The sequence below is a fragment of the Oncorhynchus masou genome, chromosome 28 (assembly GCF_036934945.1).
Source record: "Oncorhynchus masou masou isolate Uvic2021 chromosome 28, UVic_Omas_1.1, whole genome shotgun sequence".
Classification (NCBI taxonomy): Eukaryota; Metazoa; Chordata; class Actinopteri; order Salmoniformes; family Salmonidae; genus Oncorhynchus; species Oncorhynchus masou.
Genome location: NC_088239.1, coordinates 37,717,907 through 37,738,692, shown reverse-complemented (window position 1 = coordinate 37,738,692; position 20,786 = coordinate 37,717,907). Strand labels below are relative to the sequence as shown.

Below are 20,786 nucleotides of genomic sequence, written 5' to 3'. Positions count from 1 at the left end.
GAATTGTTAGTTAGATTACTTGTTGGTTATTACTGCATTGTCGGAACTGGAAGCACAAGCATTTCGCTACACTCGCATTAACATCTGCTAACCATGTGTATGTGCCAAATAAAATTTGATTTGATTTGAGATTAAGCCTATTCATGGACAAAAAAAAGCATGTTCAATAGCAAATCTCCATTGAGTTACATTTTTTTTGTCCAGAACGTCACTTAATCTGTGTCTGGGAAACTGGCGCTAAAGATCAGGCCTGTACACACTGGTGTCCTTAGGTCACTGGTTCAAATCCAGCTCAAAAGATCAATGTAGCGAAGTAACAGTCACCCTTGCAGTCAGCCATGTTCAGATTGTCCAGGATCTTGATATCATCCACAGCAATGTCACCCCAACTCTTCCTCTCTACAAACCCTTCAATCACCACCTGGGAGAGAGAGAACAATTGTTATAATTTAAAAAAAAACTGTATTTAACAACCCTTGAGCAACCTCTCAGCAACTAATTTCTCAATTCTAACTTTATCACTATGCCAATCACCAAGTAGCACTAATCAAACAGACAAAACTGGCTCTGCAATTCAAACTTTGTATTTATACACATCACACATAGTTTTAATGTATATGATGCTACATTGATCTGTCCAAGCTTATTGTTCAGTGTATGGACACTCTCTCCATACCATACCTGATAGGGTTTACTGGAGTGCGGTACTAGCACGCGTCCCTCTCTCCAGCGGTTGCCCTGGTGACCGCTGACGGTCCACAGTAGTATGTCAGCCATGCCATCGACCATCTCCTTCCTCTGTTTGATGTGCAACGTGCCAATGTGCGAGCCGAACATGTGGTACCAGAACGACACGCACAGGTCAGACTGACCAACTGTCACCACCGGACTGACCAGCCTAGCAACCTCTGTTTCCTGGGAGCCCGTCGCTAGGGTGTAGATGAAGTTACCAGATCCGCCTGAAGAGGGAAATGATAAAGTTGGAATAGTGGTGGGGAAACAAATCATCTTGTGACAACTCTTGGTTTTGACAGTTTTTACACTGGACATAAATGACGTATACTGTTATCATTAGCTTCTGTTGTTGTGTCTGTACCTGTGTGGTCCATGTTGGGTCCGGTGTTGAGCGTGGGCGTGCCGCTGGACTGTATCTGCCATCTGAAGTCGCTGTCCTCTGAGGTCCAGCCGCAAAACGAGGGGTCGTTGGCCCAGCCAAAGTCACACGCAAACCACAGGAACGCTGCAGACAGGGGGACAGCTCACAGGTCAGTTATGTCTCATAGAGATGCATATAAATAGGAGTGGTTTCCTGGACACAGATAAAGCCTTGTCCTGGACAATAAAAAAATAAAAAAGTTATTCTGTGGCGTGACAGGGGTCAGGGTAAGAACACCGACTGGTTGAAATAGACCATTGTTTTAATATGGTACTGAGAGATATACTCCAAGAGTATTTGTGTTGACCTGAGGGTCCACTCGACGAGATACAGTGAGTATTGTGGAGGCGGAATATTTAGGTAAACCACTAGAGGGCAGCAGAGAACTGTGAAACTCAAATTTCAGAGGAAAGGGTAGATACAAAAAAATATGAGAAAGGGAGAGAGAATTAGAGGATGGTACATTCTTGACAGAATAGGGTGGTGGTGGTAGGAGTGAAGAGACTCCATGCAGACTTTTCAAGGAGGGAGATTGAATAAATCCAGTTAATCATCTATTTTAATTAAAAGGCCTGTGAACGTGATATGGGTTCATAAAAGAAAGTGTACAATGACAGTAAAGGGATACATATCAGGTGAGAGGAGAGAGACAGAGAGAGGGAGAGAGTTTGTGTGTGTGTTTTCCTTTACAACAGCCTGCTGAGGGAGAGCCCATTGGGCACAGACGTCAATTCAATGTTTATTCTAGGTTGGTTCAACGTAATTCCATTGAAATTATGTGGAAACGACATTGACTCAACTAGTGTTAGCCCAGTGTGAGGTCTTTATAATGAGCAGAGCAGAGCCCCGTTGGACTCTAAAGGCAGATATGGCTAATAGAAAGGACTTGCATTCCTGACACACAATCCCTCTACGGACACACACACACACACACACACACACACACACACACACACACACACACACACACACACACACACACACACACACACACACACACACACACACACACACACACACACACACACACACACACACACGTGTGTGAGAGCGGGGCGATGGGGAGCCTCATTTTGTTATGAAATTGGATAAAGAAAGAGACTTTCAAAGAAGCAGCACAACAGAGATATGTTTAGAATGTCAGCAATGCTTCAGAAGCCCTGTGTGTCTGTGTACGTTGGGCACTAAGGCCCCAGCTCACCAAAGAATAAAACATTTGAGCCAATATTCCCTTTAATAATCTCTGGGTTTTAACTCGTTTCTGCAGGCACCAGAATATATTTACCCATTAAACACAAAGCATGGAATTCTCATGTGGAACCACATTTCAGTCACAGAGACACATTTTTCCGTTCCCAATTAAGAGGGCTTTTAGTTTTTTTCCATTCTAGGGAGGACTGAAGCAGGGATTCTGAAAAGTACCCCATAAAATGAGCAGCCCAACAGTTCTGAGGAACACTAGAGAACACATTTTGTCTTAAATAGTCTACTGGAAAAAACTATATCTACCCACACACGAATTAACCTCACATGCTAACACATGCATTCAAAGCCCCTCAAACACATACAGTCACAAGAGTCTTGTATACAGTACATTGATAATACAATGGATCCTAACCTGGGATGGTGTCCACCTCTGTCTTGCCCTCTGGCGCAGTGGTCCCACCTGTCAGAACAACAACACAGTGGCAGGACAGTTAGTCTAGCCGCAACACATAACAATGATATATAGATATATATATGCCATTTAGCAGATGCTTTTATCTAAAGCGACTTACAGTCATGCGTTCATACATTCTACATATGGGTGGTCCCGGGAATCAAACCCACTACCCTGATGTTACAAGCGCCATGCTCAACAGACTGAGTTTCAGAGTACAGTTAGCCTAGTGGTAACGCATAACAGTGTAGCACAGTTAGCCTAGCTTCCTCTAGCTCAGAACACAATTTAGCTCAGTTAGCCTAGCTTCCTCTAGCTCAGAACACAATGTAGCTCAGTTAGCCTAGCTTCCTCTAGCTCAGAACACAATGTAGCTCCGTTAGCCTAGCTAGCTTCCCTCTTTTGCTGACACTCGTCTGTGTTGAGGCTATAGTTAAAGAGGAGCCTTGCTGACAGAAGGATAAGGGTCATACACACTCCTCCTTTATTCTGGTTCAAACAGATGCCCTCTCTCCTAGCTCTCTTAACTCATACCAAACATTTCCACACTCCCTCTTTCACGACATATAGGGCCAGGAGGGAGAGAACCAGAGTAACTGAGAGTGCCATGCCCCTCACTGATGGTTGGAGACTGCTGCTTTAAAATGGGAGGGAGGAATAGCCATAAAGATAACTCTATGCCTGAGTCCAAAATGGCACCCTAGTCCCTATATGTTGACATACTTCTGACCACAGCCCTAGGGGCCCTGGCCAAATTAAATGCACTATGAAGGGAACAGGGAGCCATTTGGGAGGTATCCATAAGGAACAGCAAGGTATAGCAAGGTTGAAGGCAGGGGGAGTAAGGCAGGCTATAATTAGGTTAGTGGGGAAAGAGGTCAGGCTAGAAAGAGAACAAGGCTTTCTGCCTGTGTGTTTGCGTGCGTGTGTGTATGTGTGTATGCCAGGTTATTATATAGCGAGAGTAGGGGTAGAGGGGTAGGTGAGATAGCAGTCTCATGAGAGTGATGCACCTGTCACATCGTAGTCATCACCTGTTCCACTGTGGCAGCTGGCCTGGTCATCATCACACTCATCTGACGGAGTTGTGGATGCCAGTGTGGTGGGGAGGGGAGTGGGAGCTGCGGAGCAGAGGGAGAGAGAGGGCAAGAGAGTGAGAGAGGACACATGTTAAACGTGCAATCAGTTGCTCCTTTGTATGGTTTGCGGTACCACACACACATACACACACATAATACAAACATATACAAGGAAGGCCGTGCCAGTGTCACAAAACTGGGATTCAATCACTGAGCTATTAGCAGCCCTCCTTTTATGAGGATGCAGAGGGAGGTATAAATATATATTTTGGATGGTGCATGGTGGATGCTTAGGCTTTAGGTTGAGGTGTGTGTCCTAAATGGTACCCTATTCCCCATGTCTTGCAATACTTTTGACCAGAGCCAATAGGCCTCTCATCAAAAGTAGTGAACTTTATAGGGAATAGGGTGCCATTTGGGACACAGTTTAGGTTTGGGTTTAGGCTGGATAGGAGATGCATAGGGCCTGGGATTGGGCTGAAGACTGGGCCCCACCCTGGTCTATCATTAGGGCCCGCTGGCCTTGTTGGATGTGGGCACTGCCCCAGCTCTGTTCCACGCTCTGCTAACACACAGCCTGGATGTGTTTACCCTGACGGAGTAATGAGGGCTTCCCCTGGAGGGAGGGAGCGAAAGTGAGAGAGCGCGAGAGGCAGAGAGGCCGAAGGGGAGAGAGGGAGAGGAAATGGTGCATGTGTAATCTATAATTTCCCTCGCCCTCTGCTAGATGAAATATGAGTGAGTTCAACCTCTGTCATAATCATTGACAGGTTCAGTGTTCTAGTTGGAGACTTCCATAGAAAAATATGGATTAGGTTTTACTAACTCGGGTTTAGCTTACATACCACCACTCATTGTCTCCTAGCTGGTATTAGCACCTGTGTGTGCGTGTGTGTGCAAGTGGTGCACAGGTCAGCTAATAACCCATTCGCAACTGCCCAACTATATGAGATAAAGTGAAAATCTGAGTCCTGCACCCAACCTTAACCTGCAAATATAGAAAATGCGCTATAGGCTATTCAAAGACGGCAGAATGATTTTTTTTTTGATGGGGGGTGCTTGATTTAGATATGTTTCTGCTTATAATTTCCGACATTTTGGTAGGCTATTTGTTGGTCAACTTGTCTATGATTACATACATGCAGCTTCTCTTCTGTCATCATATGTTGCCCTAGAAGACTAAAATAAACCCTTGCTAAATAGAATAATGTAATAGAGCGATAGAATTAATACTTCAATCTAGATGACATCGTTAAAGTTCTCTGTCATCTGTCACGGAGCCAAGACGTTTAGGGACTGGGGAGAAAATACAATAGCGAAGAAAAAACGGGAAAGGTTTTCTTATGGAAAATGTCCAAATGACATCAGTTTCACCAGTTGTAAGGGTAAAAAACAAGATTCCAGATCGGATTCCATGCATATTTTATGTGGTTGAAACACTATCAGCTTTTATGATGCTTTTATGATGAAGACAGAACCTCTACAGATGGTATCTAACTGAGCATTTCATTCTCTCAAGATGCAGAAATAAATAAATAATACTTCTGTTCCCAAGTCCAAATTTTGCTTATCATTTAACCGAGGAGATGCTTAATTCTGCAGGAGTTAATATTAATTAAGGCTAAGTGAGAGGTTATAGAACCACAGTCAGTGTCCAGATTTCAGTTCCCATTTAACCCATCTAAACATTAGGCTACAGTTCCCCTGACAAGCCATATGCCTATTTGAAGTCCCGTCTTGCAACTGTCAAATTTGTAAAGCGCCTCTCAATCATCAAACATAACATAGCTGGCACTGCTGTTATCCTCTTTACCACTTCACCAAATCTTTTCCAAACATGACTTTTCTGGCCTTCCCATCTTTTTATTTTTAACTCTCCTTTCGCAGCTTCTTCCGTATTGAATTGAACTTCTACAATATCCTTTTTGCCTCCTTGGATTGACGGTAACTTTTTCTAATACCAGATATATCAGGATAAGGTAAGACCCAGATGCAGACCGTGTCGAAGTAACAATGTTGATTACAGCAACAGAGGCAAAGGTACAGAACGGCAGGCAGGGTCAGGTCAGGCAGAGTTCGGAAATCCAGATGGGGTAAAGGTACAGGACGGCAGTCAGGGTCAGGGGCAGACAGAGTGGACAGGCGGGCGGGTTCTGGGTCAGGACAGGCAAGGGTCAAAAACCAGGAGGGCGAGAAAAAGAGAGGCTGGGAAAAGACAGGAGTGACAGTACCCCCCCACCCCCCCTTTAGGAGCGCCACCTGGCGTCCTACCTGGGCGCATACCTGGTTGACCGGGGTGCCGGCGGTGGAAGTCGGCGATGAGGGCTGGGTCCAGAATGTCTCTAGCAGGGACCCAGCACCTCTCCTCCAGGCCATAACCCTCCCAGTCAACCAGGTATTGGAAACCCCTGCCCCGTGGTCGAACCCTCAGGAAGCGTCTCCCTGTGTACGCCGAATGGCCATCGGTGACACAGGGAGGAGGGGTGGGCCTGGAAATGGAAGACAAGGGACTGTGAGACACGATCTTGATACGGGACACATGAAAGGTGGGGTGTATACGCAGGGTATGGGGCAACAGAAGACGAACAGCAGAGGGGCAGATCCCGGGTGGAGAGCCATACCTTGGAGATGGGGAAAGGGCCGGTAAACCGGGGGGACAGTTTACGAGACTCCACCTGGAGGGGAAGATACCGGATGGAGAGCCATATCTTCTGCCCGATGGCGATCCACTTGTCATCGACACCTGGAGGTGGTCTTGAGGAGGGCCGACCGGGCTCTCCTCCAGGTAAGATGACAGCGGCAGAAGGTATCCCGGCCTCCTCTTCCTGCTCAGGGAAGTGTGGGGTCTGATACCCCAGGGAACACTCAAAGGGAGATAGGCCTGTGGCAGAGCAGGGAAGGGTGTTGCAGGCATATTTGACCCATACAAGCTGCTGGATCCAGGGGGTGGGGTTGGCGGAGACCAGGCAGTGCAGGGTGGTCTCGGCGTCCTGGTTGGCTTGCTCAGATTGGCTGCTGGACTGGGGTGGAACCCGGAGGACAGGCTGGCCGACGACCCAATGAGGATGCAGAACGAGAAATGAGGACCCCGGTCGGAGACCATGTCCACGGGCAGTCCATGGATCCGGAAGATGTGCTGCACCATGAGCTGGGCCGTTTCTTTGGCAGAGGGTCGTTTGGGAAAAGGAATGAAGTGGGCGGCTTTGGAGAACCGATCCACCATGGTCAGGATGATGGTGTTGCCATCAGATGGGTGAAGACCTGTGACAAAGTCCCGGGAGATGTGAGACCAGGGACGGTGAGGGACAGGCAGAGATTGGAGGAGACCAGCCAGAGCTTGCCAAGGAGTCATGTTCTGTGTACAAACTGTGCAAATGGCGATGAATGAGGACATGTCCAGGACCATGGAAGGCCACCAAAAGCGCTGTCGCACAAAGGCCAGGGTCCGACGAGCGCCCAGGTGGAAGGCCAGCCTGGAGGAGTGGGCCCACTCCAGGACCGCAGAGTGGACGGTGTTGGCAATGAACATCCGGTTATCAGTGCGTCCCCCGGGGTTTGGCTGGGAATGCTGTGCCTCACGTACCTGCTTCACTATTCCCCAAGCTGAGTGCCGTCGCCAGGCATGAGGTGGGAAGGATGGTCTCGGGTTCCAGGGTAGTAGTCATGGGGCTATAGCGGTGCCACAGTGCATCCGGCTTGACATTCTTGGATCCCAGCGGGAATGAGAGAGAGAAGTTGAACCGTGTGAACAGCAGGGCCCATATGGCTTGCCTGGAGTCGAGGCACTTGGCGGTGCGGAAATATTGCAGGTTCTTGTGGTCAGTCCTCACGATGAACGGATGTTCCGCCCCTCCAGCCAGTCCCTCCATTCCTCCATCTTCACCGCAAGAAGCTCCCAATTCCCCACATCATAGTTCCTTTCTGTGGTGTTGAGGCAATGGGAGAAAAAGGCGCAGGGATGTAGCTTGAGATGAAGAGCAGAACGCTGGGACAGGACAGCCCCCACTCCGACGTCCGAGGCTTTGGCTTCCACCACGAACTGACGAGATGGGTCCGGATGAACCAGAATGGGAGCTGTGGTGTAGCAATGTTTGAGGTCCCGGAATGCCCTGTCAGTAGCTGGAGACCATGTGAACGGAACCCTGAGAGTGGTGAGTGATGGTGAAGCCAGGGTGCTGTAACCCCGGATAAAGTGGTGAAAGAAATTTGGCAAACCCCAGGAAATGTTGTAGCTTCACCCTGGACGTGGGCTAAGGCCAATCCATCACTACTCTCACCTTCCTGGGATCGATCTGGACACTCCAAGTAGAGATGATGTAACCCAGAAAGAGGAAGGTGGAGCGATGGAACTCACACCTCTCTGCCTTCACAAACAGCGGATTCTCCAGAAGGTGTTGAAGGACCTGCCGGATGTGGAGCACGTGTACTTGAGGAGAGCGGGAGAAGATGAGGATGTCATCAATGTAGACAAAGACGAACCGGTTCAACATGTCAAAGAACATCATTCACCAGAGCCTGGAACACAGCAGGGGCGTTGGTGAGGCCAAAGGGCATGACCAGATACTCGTAGTGGTCACTAGGCGTGTTGAAGGCGGTCTTACACTCATCCCCCTCTTGGATCCGCACCAGGTGGTAGGCGTTCTGTAGATCCAGCTTGGAAACACAGTGGCACCCTGGAGCGGCTCGGAGGCCGAGGAGATGAGTGGTAGCGGGTAACGGTTCTTAAGCATAATGTTGTTGAGTCCACGGTAGTCAATGCACAGGTGCAGGATCTTGTCCTTTTTCTCCACGAAGAAGAAGCCTGCGCTAGTGGGAGAGGAAGAGGGACAGATAAATCCAGCAGCTAGGGAGTCCCCAATGTAGGTATCCATAGCCTTGGTCTCCGGTCCCGACAGAGAGTACATACATCCCCAGGGCGGCATTGGTGCTCGGGAGAAGGTCAATCCAGCAGCCATAGGGTCGGTGCGGCGGAAGCGAAGTGGCCCGGGCCTTGCTGAACACCAGGTCGTGGTCCTCCGCAGGAATGGCGGAGAGGTCCGGGGCATCTTCTGAGCCCCCAGGAAGACGTGCCGGGGCAGGTTGTGCTGACTTCAGGTAATGGGCGTGGCAGGACTGGCTCCAGCCCATGATGGCACCAGTAAACCAGTTAATGAGGGGATTGATCCAGGAGAATCCCAATACCACAGGAATCAGATGGGTGAGCAGGATCACTTGATGAGCAGGAACTGGAGAGCCTCGCTGTGGTTCCCTGACACCCGTAGGTGAATGGGAGTGGTGTTGTGGGTGACTCAGCCTGTAGAGCACCCGTCCAGCGCTCTAACATCCATGCCAATGGAGAGTGCTGAGTGTAGAAGTTCAGCTCGGACACCAGGGTAGAGAAAGGGAAGAGAGATAAAGTAAAGGAGGTGAGAGAAAGAGAGAAAGAGGGGGGAGGAGGAGAGAAAGAAAGAGGTAGAAAGTGAGAGAGAGGGGCAGAGGGGGAGGGACAGGTGGGAGAGTGGCCTCAGAGATGGAACCGGGACTAGAAGGGGCTTGCAGTAATCCTCAGGCCAGGTGGGGTTTCATTTGATCCCATGTGCAATGTGCATGAGTGATCTTTCTTCAGGAATAGCTTTGATGCAGCACGCATGGAGACAAGACAACTGTCCCTCTCAGGGAGATAGTGTTGCCTTTTGGGCCTAGGACAAGCACCATACATTCAAACACCACCTCGACAAACACCATGCATTCAGCTCTAAAACTGTCATCACACAGATGATAGAAGATGGACTTTGTGTGTCTGTGTGTGCGCCTATGTGTCTGTGTGTTGTGTGTGTGTGTCTACAATTAAAATGTGTGTGTGGGATTCCATTTGAGGCCTACCTTCAATCTCACAGCCCAGGAGCTCGAGTCGGAGGCCCATTCCAGCAGGGGTGGACCTCTCTGGGTAGACCCTGACGTAGCGTGTCAGCAAGGGCTCCACGGTCCTCAGCTCTGGCGTATCGTAGTTCTGATTCCCTTCGAAAATCTGTGGAGAGAGACAAAGAGAGAGAGAGACAGAGGTAGAGCGAGGTAGAGAGATCTATTGTTATTTTTAGAAATCCTTTATTGGCACCATTTAGCTACTGTGCATACAAAGCAAGAGAGATATAAAACGAGACAGAGACATTCAGAGAGAGATACAAAGAGAGAGAGAGAGAGCGCAATATTACTGTCTGATAATGTCATAGCTCTGTCTGATATCTCTCCTCTCAGAGGCTTATTCCTTCCTTCTGAAAAGGAGCAGGGCTTTAGCAAGGCTGAGAGGGGGGAGAAAACAATGGAACGTTGACCAGAATCCTCTGGCTGACATCTAAAGTGCTGTCAGTGGGACTGCAAACAAGAGCCCGGTGGCTACATCTCGCACCAGCCGCCCAGCAGGACACAGCGGTCAAAGACAGACTCGGCTCTCTCTGTCTTTGCTCAGGCTCTGAGAAAGAGAGAGGCTAGGGGCCCTTTCGTTGGTAATAACGTAGAGATGAGAGGTACGATAGAGGAAAGGAGAGGTTTGATGCTGTGCCGTCTCCGCTCAGCCTCTGAAGTTATCTTCTGAAAGAAAGGGGGATTCACTTTGGGAATAACAGAGGTAGACGTAGAGGACAGGAGTGGAGAGAACAGTATAGGAGAGGAGAGTGATGGAGTGCAGTGGATTAATGGCCTTTAACACAGGAACAAGTCTTGTCTGTCTTTGATGCTCGGAGGTTCTTAGGGAAAAAGGGAGAGACGGAAAGAGAGAGGAAGAGAAAGGAGTGATACGTAGGACAGGAGGATATCGAGCCTCTCACTCCTTCATAAATCAACCATCAGGCCATCTGGAACACATTTGTATCCTGTCGAAGGAGGTTGTAATTGTGGATGGGCTGTAGCGGTGCTTCCTGGAGAGGTATGTGTGTGTGTGACACGCACAAAGCATATCGAGGCCTGCAGATACATCTGGGGTGGTTTCTGCGTGTCACATGCTCTCTCTCAGCTCTCCTGCCTCTTCTCACCTCTCCTCTCTCTTGAGGAGAGCATAATTCCACTGAAATGCTTGAGCAACACCAGTAGAATATTAAGAGCAAAGACGATAGGCAGCATAGGACTAGGAGAAGCATTACAGGTGGTTATACAAATGTGCTATAGAGTACTACCCAAATGGACTCCATAAATGATTCGGCCACAGGACAGGGATTATTACCTGTATCAATGTCACTGTGTGTCTGTGGATGGTTTTCAGTTGAAAATATTAAGTTCATTTTCCATTAGTTAGTCAACCAAACCCTATTTCTTTTGTCAACTCCTCAACACGGTAAACACAACAAACAAACAACCAATGAAAAACCGTCCTTTCTCTCACCTTTGGCTTGTTGCCGTTAGCGTCCTGGACCATCTTCCAATCAGATTCATTGTTACTGTATCCCAGTCTGAACTTCTTCATGAAAACCTTGTTCTCTCTGTATTTCCCTCCCTGGATGATGAGTCCTCTCACCAGCTTCTCCTCCCCCAGATCCACCTGCAGATGAAACGCCTTATAAGCAGTTCATAGATATGCATGACAAGTCTTATAACGCATTATGTCAGAATCATAATGCCTTATACCTGCATGCCTTAAGTAAAGCATGCAGAATATATACTGAAAACCAAAATGGATTGTGATATGTTACTGTATATGAACCAATATTTCATAACCATCAAACCTTTCTCTAATTACAAAGCGATTAAAAACATAAGAAAAGTGATCTAACCTGTAGCCACTCTGAGGCGAAGGGCTGGGGCTGGGGAAGCAGGGTCCACCCAGAGCGGCTGGTCAGCAGGCGGGCGTTCTCAGGAACCCAGCTCCGGTCAGTGTGGGACGAAGCTGTGATCTGGGCATCTGTGATCAGACCTGATACCATGCCCAGCATGCCCGAACATGGGTACTCTGAGAGAGAGAGAGAGAGGGAGAGAGAGAGAGGGAGGGAGAGAGAGAGAGAGAGAGAGAGAGAGAGAGAGAGAGAGAGAGAGAGAGAGAGAGAGAGAGAGAGAGAGAGGGGTTAACATAAGTCTTTCATTGAGAAAGAGGTGATTTGACAGAGTACCTGCTGGGATATAAATATAGCAATAAATTATTTGTATCAGCGGCCAGAGAAGGTTGTTCTTCCTGGTTTAATATGGGAAAGACGGGGATGAAGTGAATGATTGAGACAGTGAGTTATAGCTATGAATAGGGATGGTGTGAGAAACAGTTTCTCTGATGCATCTACCTCTCTAGACATTTCTCTCTCTACCCTCTCTCTCTCTCTCTCACACACACACACACTACCTCTCTCCTGACGTCTTGCATACTAATGTCTCTGCCCACAGCGATTGTCTCCCGGCAGCCAATTAAAATGATCCTCTCCTTCGGCGTTCGTTTCTACCTCTATGCATTCTGGGATTTTCTTTCATCTCTAACCCTCTCCCTCTATGCCCATTTCCCCCCCATTTCCTTTTGTCTTTCTATACCTCTGCTCTCATTTAGCCCTGTGTTCTCAGAGCTTTCATCCTGAATCTGCGTTAGTTCATTTTCACCCCCTTGAGAACCTTGTGCATTCTGCCTTTCATTCTACGTTTCATATGCCCTAGCTGCATGCTTCCAGTACCGATTTCACTTTGTGCTGCGCCGTTTCGTTTGCTGGCAGAAATGTTCTGTCAATGAACCGACACACATACAGGCTGGCTGTCTTGTCTGTCTCCTGGCTGGCCGTCTCTTCCATTTCCTTCCACTTCATCAAAAGCGTCTGAGTCTACAGTGACCTGCAGCAACCAATATCATCCTTACAATCTGCTCCCAGGGAACGGGATAAAAGCAGATACTGTACATTTTGGAACGTCTGAGGGAGGCTAAGGCACTCCACTGCAATGGCTCGCACTCCCCCTCTTTGAAGTAGATGGATAAAACAGAGTTGGGGGGGGGGGTTCCGGGGGGTTGGAAAGTTTGGGTGATCAGAGCCATCTAAACTGTTGTAATGGGCTGTTAATGCACCTCAGCGGTCTGGTTGGAGATTGTTTGGGACGGCACGCACAGCGGACACACCGACCGTGTATGTATGTGTGTGTGTGTGTGTGTGTGTGTGTGGTGGAACGCCACTGTATGGTGCAGGGTAACCCAGGGCTTGAGTGGAGAATTCTCTGGCTAAACACACACATGGGCTTATTTACCAACAGAACAGCAGAAACTAAGCAGTCAGCAGGGATGAGGTTAATAAGTAACTGTGTATCTCTGACCGCAGGGCACATCTCACATGTGCAAATACCAGATGCGATTAGACACAGCCTGAAGGCACTGGTTTTCTGTGGGCTTAAATTGGGACACATTTTTGTATCTCATGAAAAGTATTTGTATACTGTCAGTAATCTCATTAAATGATGATTCTCTTTGAATGTATGTGATTATAGGATTGCAAAGTGGACTGGACTGAAAGCTGAAAACAGTTAAAAACCCCTTTGACATGTATGAACACGTGGGTGTGATCATTCTACAGTGGTCCCTGCAACATACTCTCTCACCGGTGTGATTAGAAACACTTCATTGGAACTTCTAGTTACGATTGACGCAACAGTCAGCGTTTGAGCAAACCACCGTTTTTTTCACAGAAACATTTTGCACAAACACAGTCTTCACAAGGTTATGTCCTCAATGTGAACCGTTTATTTCTTCCTAGGTTCTGGCCTTTCCAGGGAGTTTTTCCTAGCCACCGTGCTTCTACACCTGCATTGCTTGCTGTTTGGGGTTTTAGGCCGGGTTTCTGTACAGCACTTTGTGACATCAGCTGATGGAAGAAGGGCTTTATAAATACATTTGAGTGATTTCTGTATGCAATGTTCAGACAGTCACAGAAGTAGCAACTGCATAACACTTTTGACATCCAAATCGGAAAATGTAGGCTACATTACTCTTAGCACTAACTGAGTAAAGGGTGAGCTAACACAAGCGGTTATATTTAGCCAACTCTCAGCTAATAGTAATTATACAACGGGTGGGTTTAATCCTGAATGCTGATTGGTTATAAACCGCATTCCAGCCGGTGTCTATTCCACAAGTTACCATCGGCTAAGTCTATGACATTAAAATGCCTATTTACTCTGTTCTGACTGCGCAATCCACTGTCTCATCAGCCCAGCCAAGCAATTTATAAACTTGATCTCCACTATAAAAAGCATCTAGACATTATCTCACATTTCTTTTAGACATTTCGCTTTCAACAGCGGAGATTTGTATAAATCATGCTGTCTCTCCAACATTTGCAGCATTGTTTCAATGTTCAAATTCGATCTCCAGTTGTCCCATATTAATGACCGTGTCGGGATCAGACAGACAGGCAGGCAGTGTTTCTCAACCAGTCGAAGTCATGAATCAGCAGGCATAATTTTTATGGATATGTACAAAGAAATGTCAATTGAAAAAAAGATCAAACGAAAAACGAAGTGCAGCTAGTTTGCCGTCTTTCCAGCTTCAGTTTGAAGTGATTGTGCTAGCCAATAACACAGCTATCTCCTCTGAACAACAGTGTCCTGATGAGTGAGCACATTTTCTATGCCAGGCGAAATCGTGCCTCATTAGCTTATTGTTATGGATGCATCCAAATGAATGTGTATAGAAACAAATGCAAATGTAACTACTTTGCTATTATTCTGGCTGCCCTTTTAGACGTGACCATAGTTGGCTAGCTAGCAAGCAAGGGATAAGAGCGTTGCCAGCCAGTATGGCAATGGAACACTCAGGACTGGGTCGCGTCCATAGATACAAAACAAAAAGCTCTAGCAACCGAACCGATAGAACGAACGACCAGCCGGGTTGGGTAGCAACCCTATATTTGTGTCTAGACTATATAGTATGAATCAATTAATACAAATCAAATGTTTAATGAAAATATGTCAATTATTATTTGAATATGTTGGTAATCCGTTGTATAAAAGTGATAATGCCATCGAAGCCGGTGTTTGGAGGATATATTGGCATGGTTTGTCTCAACTTCGTCTCGGGCCTACCAACACCGTGACAATTTATCTTCCAAACACCAGCTTCTCCGGCATTATCACCTAATTATAAGATTGGTTGTTTGGATACTGAATGACGATTGGACGAGCAGCGTTCCATGCCGTGCTGTAATGGCCATTACAGACACACCTACTGTATGCCTGCTAATCTGAAAATTATCACTGCGCCTCAATAAGAATAAATTGTTCATGTTGCTGTCCGAATCATCTGTTTGATTTATCTCAACTTGAACATTATTTTCCCCTTGCTTCCAGCCTAGCATTTAGTTTGGTACATTGGGGGTTATAAACCTCGCTGTCTGCCTGTACGACCTTTTGAAGTTTGATCTCTGTATTATCAGAGTGAACAGTGCCCAGGCAAAAAAACTTTTTCTGAGCCAGTCGAAATGATGCAACAAACGTCATTATCATGGACATATCCAAGTAAATGCCAATTGAAATGCAGCTGTACTGTTATTCCAGGTTCAATGTTTGAAGTGACTGAATTAGCTGCAATTAGCTAGCTAGCAAGTGACGAAGATTTTTCTTTGTCAACCAAAGATAAGAGGTGACAAGTTATGTCGGGTTTGTTTGCAATATGCATGTTGAAGGCGAAGGGGGTGTGTCATCTACCATCATTCACTTCCCATCACTCATTTCCGGAAAGATGAGTGAACAATCCCTTTACCTCGTTTTGCTTTAACATCTTTGGTCTGACAGACGTTTACATGATACCCAAAATGCTTTGAATGATGTCAACAAACATGGATCCACATATAGCTGGAAAATAGCTTAGCTTATCATAATCAGTACAACCTTCAAAAAAGTATTTAACACACGTGTCCAATGTATGCAAGAATTGGAATGCATGATTTGTCACCAGTACTTGAAAACGTGAATAAAACAGTAAATAAAGAAATGATTACCACACAAACCATTTTCTAATAGTGATTTATTGATACAAGTGGCCCATGCCATTGTTATGATGCTGATGATTTGTTTACATTTTTACTGTTGTGGCTAGATGGAGTAGCTAGGCCTACAACAGCTTTATCTAGTGGTCGTGTCAGGGACAACAGTTGCTGACAACTAGTGCTGTAGCTAAGCCTTGCCCCTAACTCTTTTCCTAAGCTAAACCTCATTCTCTTAACCTCCTATTTTAATTCACCTAACCTTCTGCATTAGTTCCTAACCTGCCACGTTAATTATCCTAACCTGCAATGTAAACAAACAATCTGTGGAGACATATCACCAGTATCACCACACCGGCAGCCAATCACGTCACTGATCATTGTTGTTGTTTATGTAGCCTATGTAGCTAGTGGGCTAAGCTGTAGCATGAGATATGTCTTTCAAAAATTATTAGTAAGGAAAACAAAAATAAAAGACCCGGGTGAAAAAGTTTGGGTCGGTTCTGTTCTGACTGGAAATGTAGCAAATGTCTGCATACTTGACCTCGGGAAACACTGGTGGAATGCTTGGGCCATTGGGCTCTCATCGAAAAGAGAAGTTTGTCCGCCTCATCTAGCTAATCCTTGCCTTACATCAGCATAGCGTGCCTCAAACGTAAATTGTCCGCCACAGTGAAATGGGCTACTTCTATGTGAATTAATGAGGAGGAGGAACGCACCTCGTTTCAAACTGTTGTGAAATATTGGTTTTTACTGGCAGTGGGGGATAACTGTCCTGATGCCTAAGAATCCCATTTTGGAACAATAACCATGTTTCCATCCACAGTTTTTATGCAAGTTTTATTTTATTTCACCTTTATTTTACCAGGTAGGCCAGTTGAGAACAAGTTCTCATTTGCAACTGCGACCTGGCCAGGATAAAGGGAAGCAATTTGACACATACAACAACACAGAGTTACACATGGAATAAACAAACATACAATCCAAAATAGTAGTAGAAAAAAATAATAGTAGAAAAAATCTATATACAGCATGCGTAGAGTAAAGTCATACCGTATTAAAAAAAGCTGTGTGGAAACAGGAAGTTTTGATACAATTTTATAAATGCCGACAGAAGTTGTTTGTTCTACATTGTGGGATCTTTTTGTGTCTGTAAAATGAATTATGTGAGAAATGGCGAAATGGCGGTGGAAACGCCTTTATGAGCAAATATTTATATAATAACCATCATATCGAAGTAAACTTGCAGTCAAGCAATGATATGGTGTGTGGTCCTCCCACTATGACTGGGAAACCGAGCAGTTTAGTAGGCTACAGATGAAATGATGAATTTCACAGGGTGGTGAAAGTACACTGTGACCTTGATTCGCCTTTCCAAGGCGCGCCTGTGTGTGTGTGTGTAATAATAATCTCATCATGTAGACTAGCCTACCTGCAGAGCCTACCAACCCTGTATCTGCAATCTGTTTGCTGGAGCGCACATGCCAAGACCAGAGCAGGCACATTTGCTATTTAACGCAACCGTTTTTTGTGACAAAAATATCGATAGAGTTGAAAGTATGATGGAAATATATTGAACTTTACATTTTTATTCAGTACATGAAAATTAACTGAAAAAAACATTATTTTGTGTGCATTAACTACATCGCACGGATTTTTACCCACAAAAAGTGCAATTGGTGAAAACACACCACTGGTGGGAAAATTGGCATATTTTCTTAATGCGGATTCTAGAGTATTTACATGAACATCTGTTGCCAGTTGGAAGGACATCTAGCTAAGGAACAAATTCAGAAATCACGCACATAAGAATATATACTTGGAACCTTCTCAAACCTGACTTGAGCATTACAAGATTCCCCTCCCACCCCCCTCCGCTCTCTGAGTGCCTGCAGAACATCCCAGCTGGCAGCATGATCAGAGTGGTGTTCTGCCTGCCGCAGGCTGATGACGGCACAGAGGCACTCCCTGCTCCTGTGATGTGTCTGCAGTGTGGTCTTTGTGTCTGTAGTGCAGTCTGGTCGCAAGCCCAAACCCTCTCCAGCTATGTGCCAGCACCGCACTGTCCTCCTCTCTGCCACAGATACACATGTATGTAAATATACACACACACACACACACACACACACACACACACACACACACACACACACACACACACACACACACACACACACACACACACACACACACACACACACACACACACACACACACACACACAAACGCATAGAGACGCACACACATAAAACGCATAGAGACGCACACACATAAAAGGCACAACCTCTCACACATACTAACAAGCACAAATACTAATAAACATTCAAAAGCAAGAGAACATAGACAGACTTGCAGACAAACAATTTCACACACATGAAAAAGAACCCCACACACACATAACTCCTTTCACATGCCCATAAAAGAAATGCATGACAAAAAGGGAAGTGACGATATGAACCCAGCCACAATCAAAGCCTTGCAGTGGGTGGAAAGATTCCAACATCACACTGATGAGGATGACTGTAGCGGGAGACTGAGGCTAGGGGGGGTGGGGAGGGGGGAACAGGAAGGTGGACCAGAGCCATGGAGGTGGTGTGTGTGTGTGTGTGTATGTGTGTGTCTACGCAGTTGAAGCAGCAGCACTCAGCTAGGGGAAGGTGCTCTGCTGGCCCCCGCTCCAAGAGCTCTGCCTGCCTGCTTGCTGTTGAAGTCATCCATATTGAATGAGGTACATTCAAACATCAGGTAACATAAATATGTAATCACCTTCATGTGCCTCTCCTTCATAATGCAGAAGGCAGCACTTGCCTCAGAGTAAACCTTCTCTCACTGGGCTCTCACTACAGTGAGATAGTAAACCATTTCAGCTAAGACGAGGAGGAAAACATCAACCAGGTAGGTTACACGAGAGACAAAAGGCCTAAACAAATCCCAAAGGAGCCCTGTGCAAAAATATCACTTACTCATTTTACCAGAAAGTAAAATCGGGTAAATAAAATATCATCAACAGTCAGTGACTTGCATGCATTTGAATATTGTTTTGCCATTTGGATGGCAAACTAACATCGCTAAGTAGAGTCTGGTCTTCCAGTGCCAGACAGTGTGAAACACTGAGATTTCTATGGTACTGACCTGATATCTTACAGCCGTGCACCTCGAAGCGCAGAGCGATGCCCATTTCCCAGGTAACAGGCCGGACCCGGACGAAGCGGGTGAGAGTGGGTTTGGGAAGCATCGTCCTGGCAACATCAGTAGGGTTGGTGTTCCCTTGGAAAACCTGGGATGGAGACAAGAAGTTGTTAATTATTCACAGTTTGTTTAGTACGTGATGCAGATTCACCAGGAGAGAGGCCCACTTGGCCAACTGAGGCCTGGGCCTCGCATCACACAGTTTACCACACAGCATAGGGACAGTATATTGTAATTTATTTTAATGGCCACATTAACTATTTGACTTGTAACACTGCTGCAAAAAGCAACACAGGAATTCAATCTTTTGGCCTACAGTTTTAACACCAAAATGAGGTACCACCAAACTGAGTGTTAATGACATGTCAACTAAACTAATACATACAGGTAATACATGTCTTCCAGAGAGGACAGACACAGATGAGTGTATAGTACAGCACAGTGCCCTTTCTGCTGCTCCATCAGTGATTCTGAACATCTTTCCGCTACTCCATCAGTTATCTGAACAACTTTTATTACAAGCACGTGCGCATACACGCAGGCACGGACACACACATACATGTACATACAACCCTAACCCTAACTCCTAACCCATAAACCTAACCCCTAACCCTAATTCTAGTCCTAACCCAAAAATAGTATTCTCTGAATTTTAGTTGGTTTTACTATTCTTGTGTGGACTTCTGGTACTCACAAGTATAGTAAAGCGTGTACACACGCACACACACACACACACACACACACACACACACACACACACACACACACACACACACACACACACACACACACACACACACACACACACACACACACACACACACACACACACACACACACAGACACAGACACAGACACACACACACAGACACACACACACACACACACTTGGTGCGACCTCTCTGACCTGTCTGACTGAGTGACACTGTACTCTGTAGACGTCCAGTGGTACTGTGGTGTTAACCCTGTGGGAGAATAATGCTAGCCAATCAGTAGCAGCTTGGCAGTAAACCTAATCTTGGCTGAAGTGTATGACACAAATTAGATAAATTGTCAGCAGGCAGGGTCAATGGAACCTTAAGTCCATCTAAGAGCCATCCTCTCCCCGTCCCTATCCTCACTTCCCTGTCCCTATCCTCACTTCCCTTCACTTCCCTGTCCCTATCCCCACTTCCCTGTCCCTATCCCCACTTTCCTGTCCCTATCCTCACTTCCCTTCACTTCCCTGTCCCTATCCCCACTTTCCTGTCCCTATCCCCACTTCCCTGTCCCTATCCCCACTTCCCCCTCCCTATCCTCACTTCCCTGTCCCTATCCTCACTTCCCTGTCCCTATCCTCACTTCCCTGTCCCTATCCTCACTTCCCGGTCCCTATCCTCACTTCCCTGTCCCTATCCCCACTTCCCTGTCCCTATCCCCACTTCCCTGTCCCTATCCCCACTTCCCCCTCCCTATCCTCACTTACCCGTCCCTATCCTCACTTCCCTGTCCCTATCCTCACTTCCCTGTCCCTATCTTCACTTCCCTGTCCCTATCTTCACTTCCCTGTCCCTATCCTCACTTCCCTGTCCCTATCCTCACTTCGCTGTCACTATCTTCACTTTCCTGTCCCTATCCTCACTTCCCTGTCCCTATCCTCACTTCCCTGTCCCTATCTTCACTTCCCTGTCCCTATCCTCACTTCCCTGTCCCTATCCTCACTTCCCTGTCCCTATCTTCATTTCCCTGTCCCTATCTTCACTTCCCTGTCCCCATCCTCACTTCCCTGTCCCTATCCTCACTTCCCTGTCCCTATC

General features: G+C 46.6%; 1 protein-coding gene across 2 annotated transcripts in view; it reads right to left on the bottom strand.

The window, feature by feature from the left end:
- LOC135517547 (neuropilin-1a-like) overlaps nucleotides 1-20,786 on the bottom strand; it is a 112,412-nt gene that overhangs the window by 4,680 nt on the left and 86,946 nt on the right. Inside the window, exons 8-16 of one of the 2 annotated variants that reach the window (XM_064941956.1) lie at nucleotides 18,934-19,078; nucleotides 11,638-11,813; nucleotides 11,250-11,405; nucleotides 9,758-9,902; nucleotides 3,830-3,937; nucleotides 2,775-2,822; nucleotides 1,097-1,240; nucleotides 682-959; nucleotides 325-421 (exon numbers count right to left, since the gene is read on the bottom strand). In XM_064941956.1, coding sequence (XP_064798028.1) covers nucleotides 325-421; nucleotides 682-959; nucleotides 1,097-1,240; nucleotides 2,775-2,822; nucleotides 3,830-3,937; nucleotides 9,758-9,902; nucleotides 11,250-11,405; nucleotides 11,638-11,813; nucleotides 18,934-19,078 — 1,297 coding nt within the window. The remainder of the gene's footprint in view (nucleotides 1-324; nucleotides 422-681; nucleotides 960-1,096; nucleotides 1,241-2,774; nucleotides 2,823-3,829; nucleotides 3,938-9,757; nucleotides 9,903-11,249; nucleotides 11,406-11,637; nucleotides 11,814-18,933; nucleotides 19,079-20,786) is intronic. The other variant, XM_064941957.1, reaches the window with a different exon arrangement.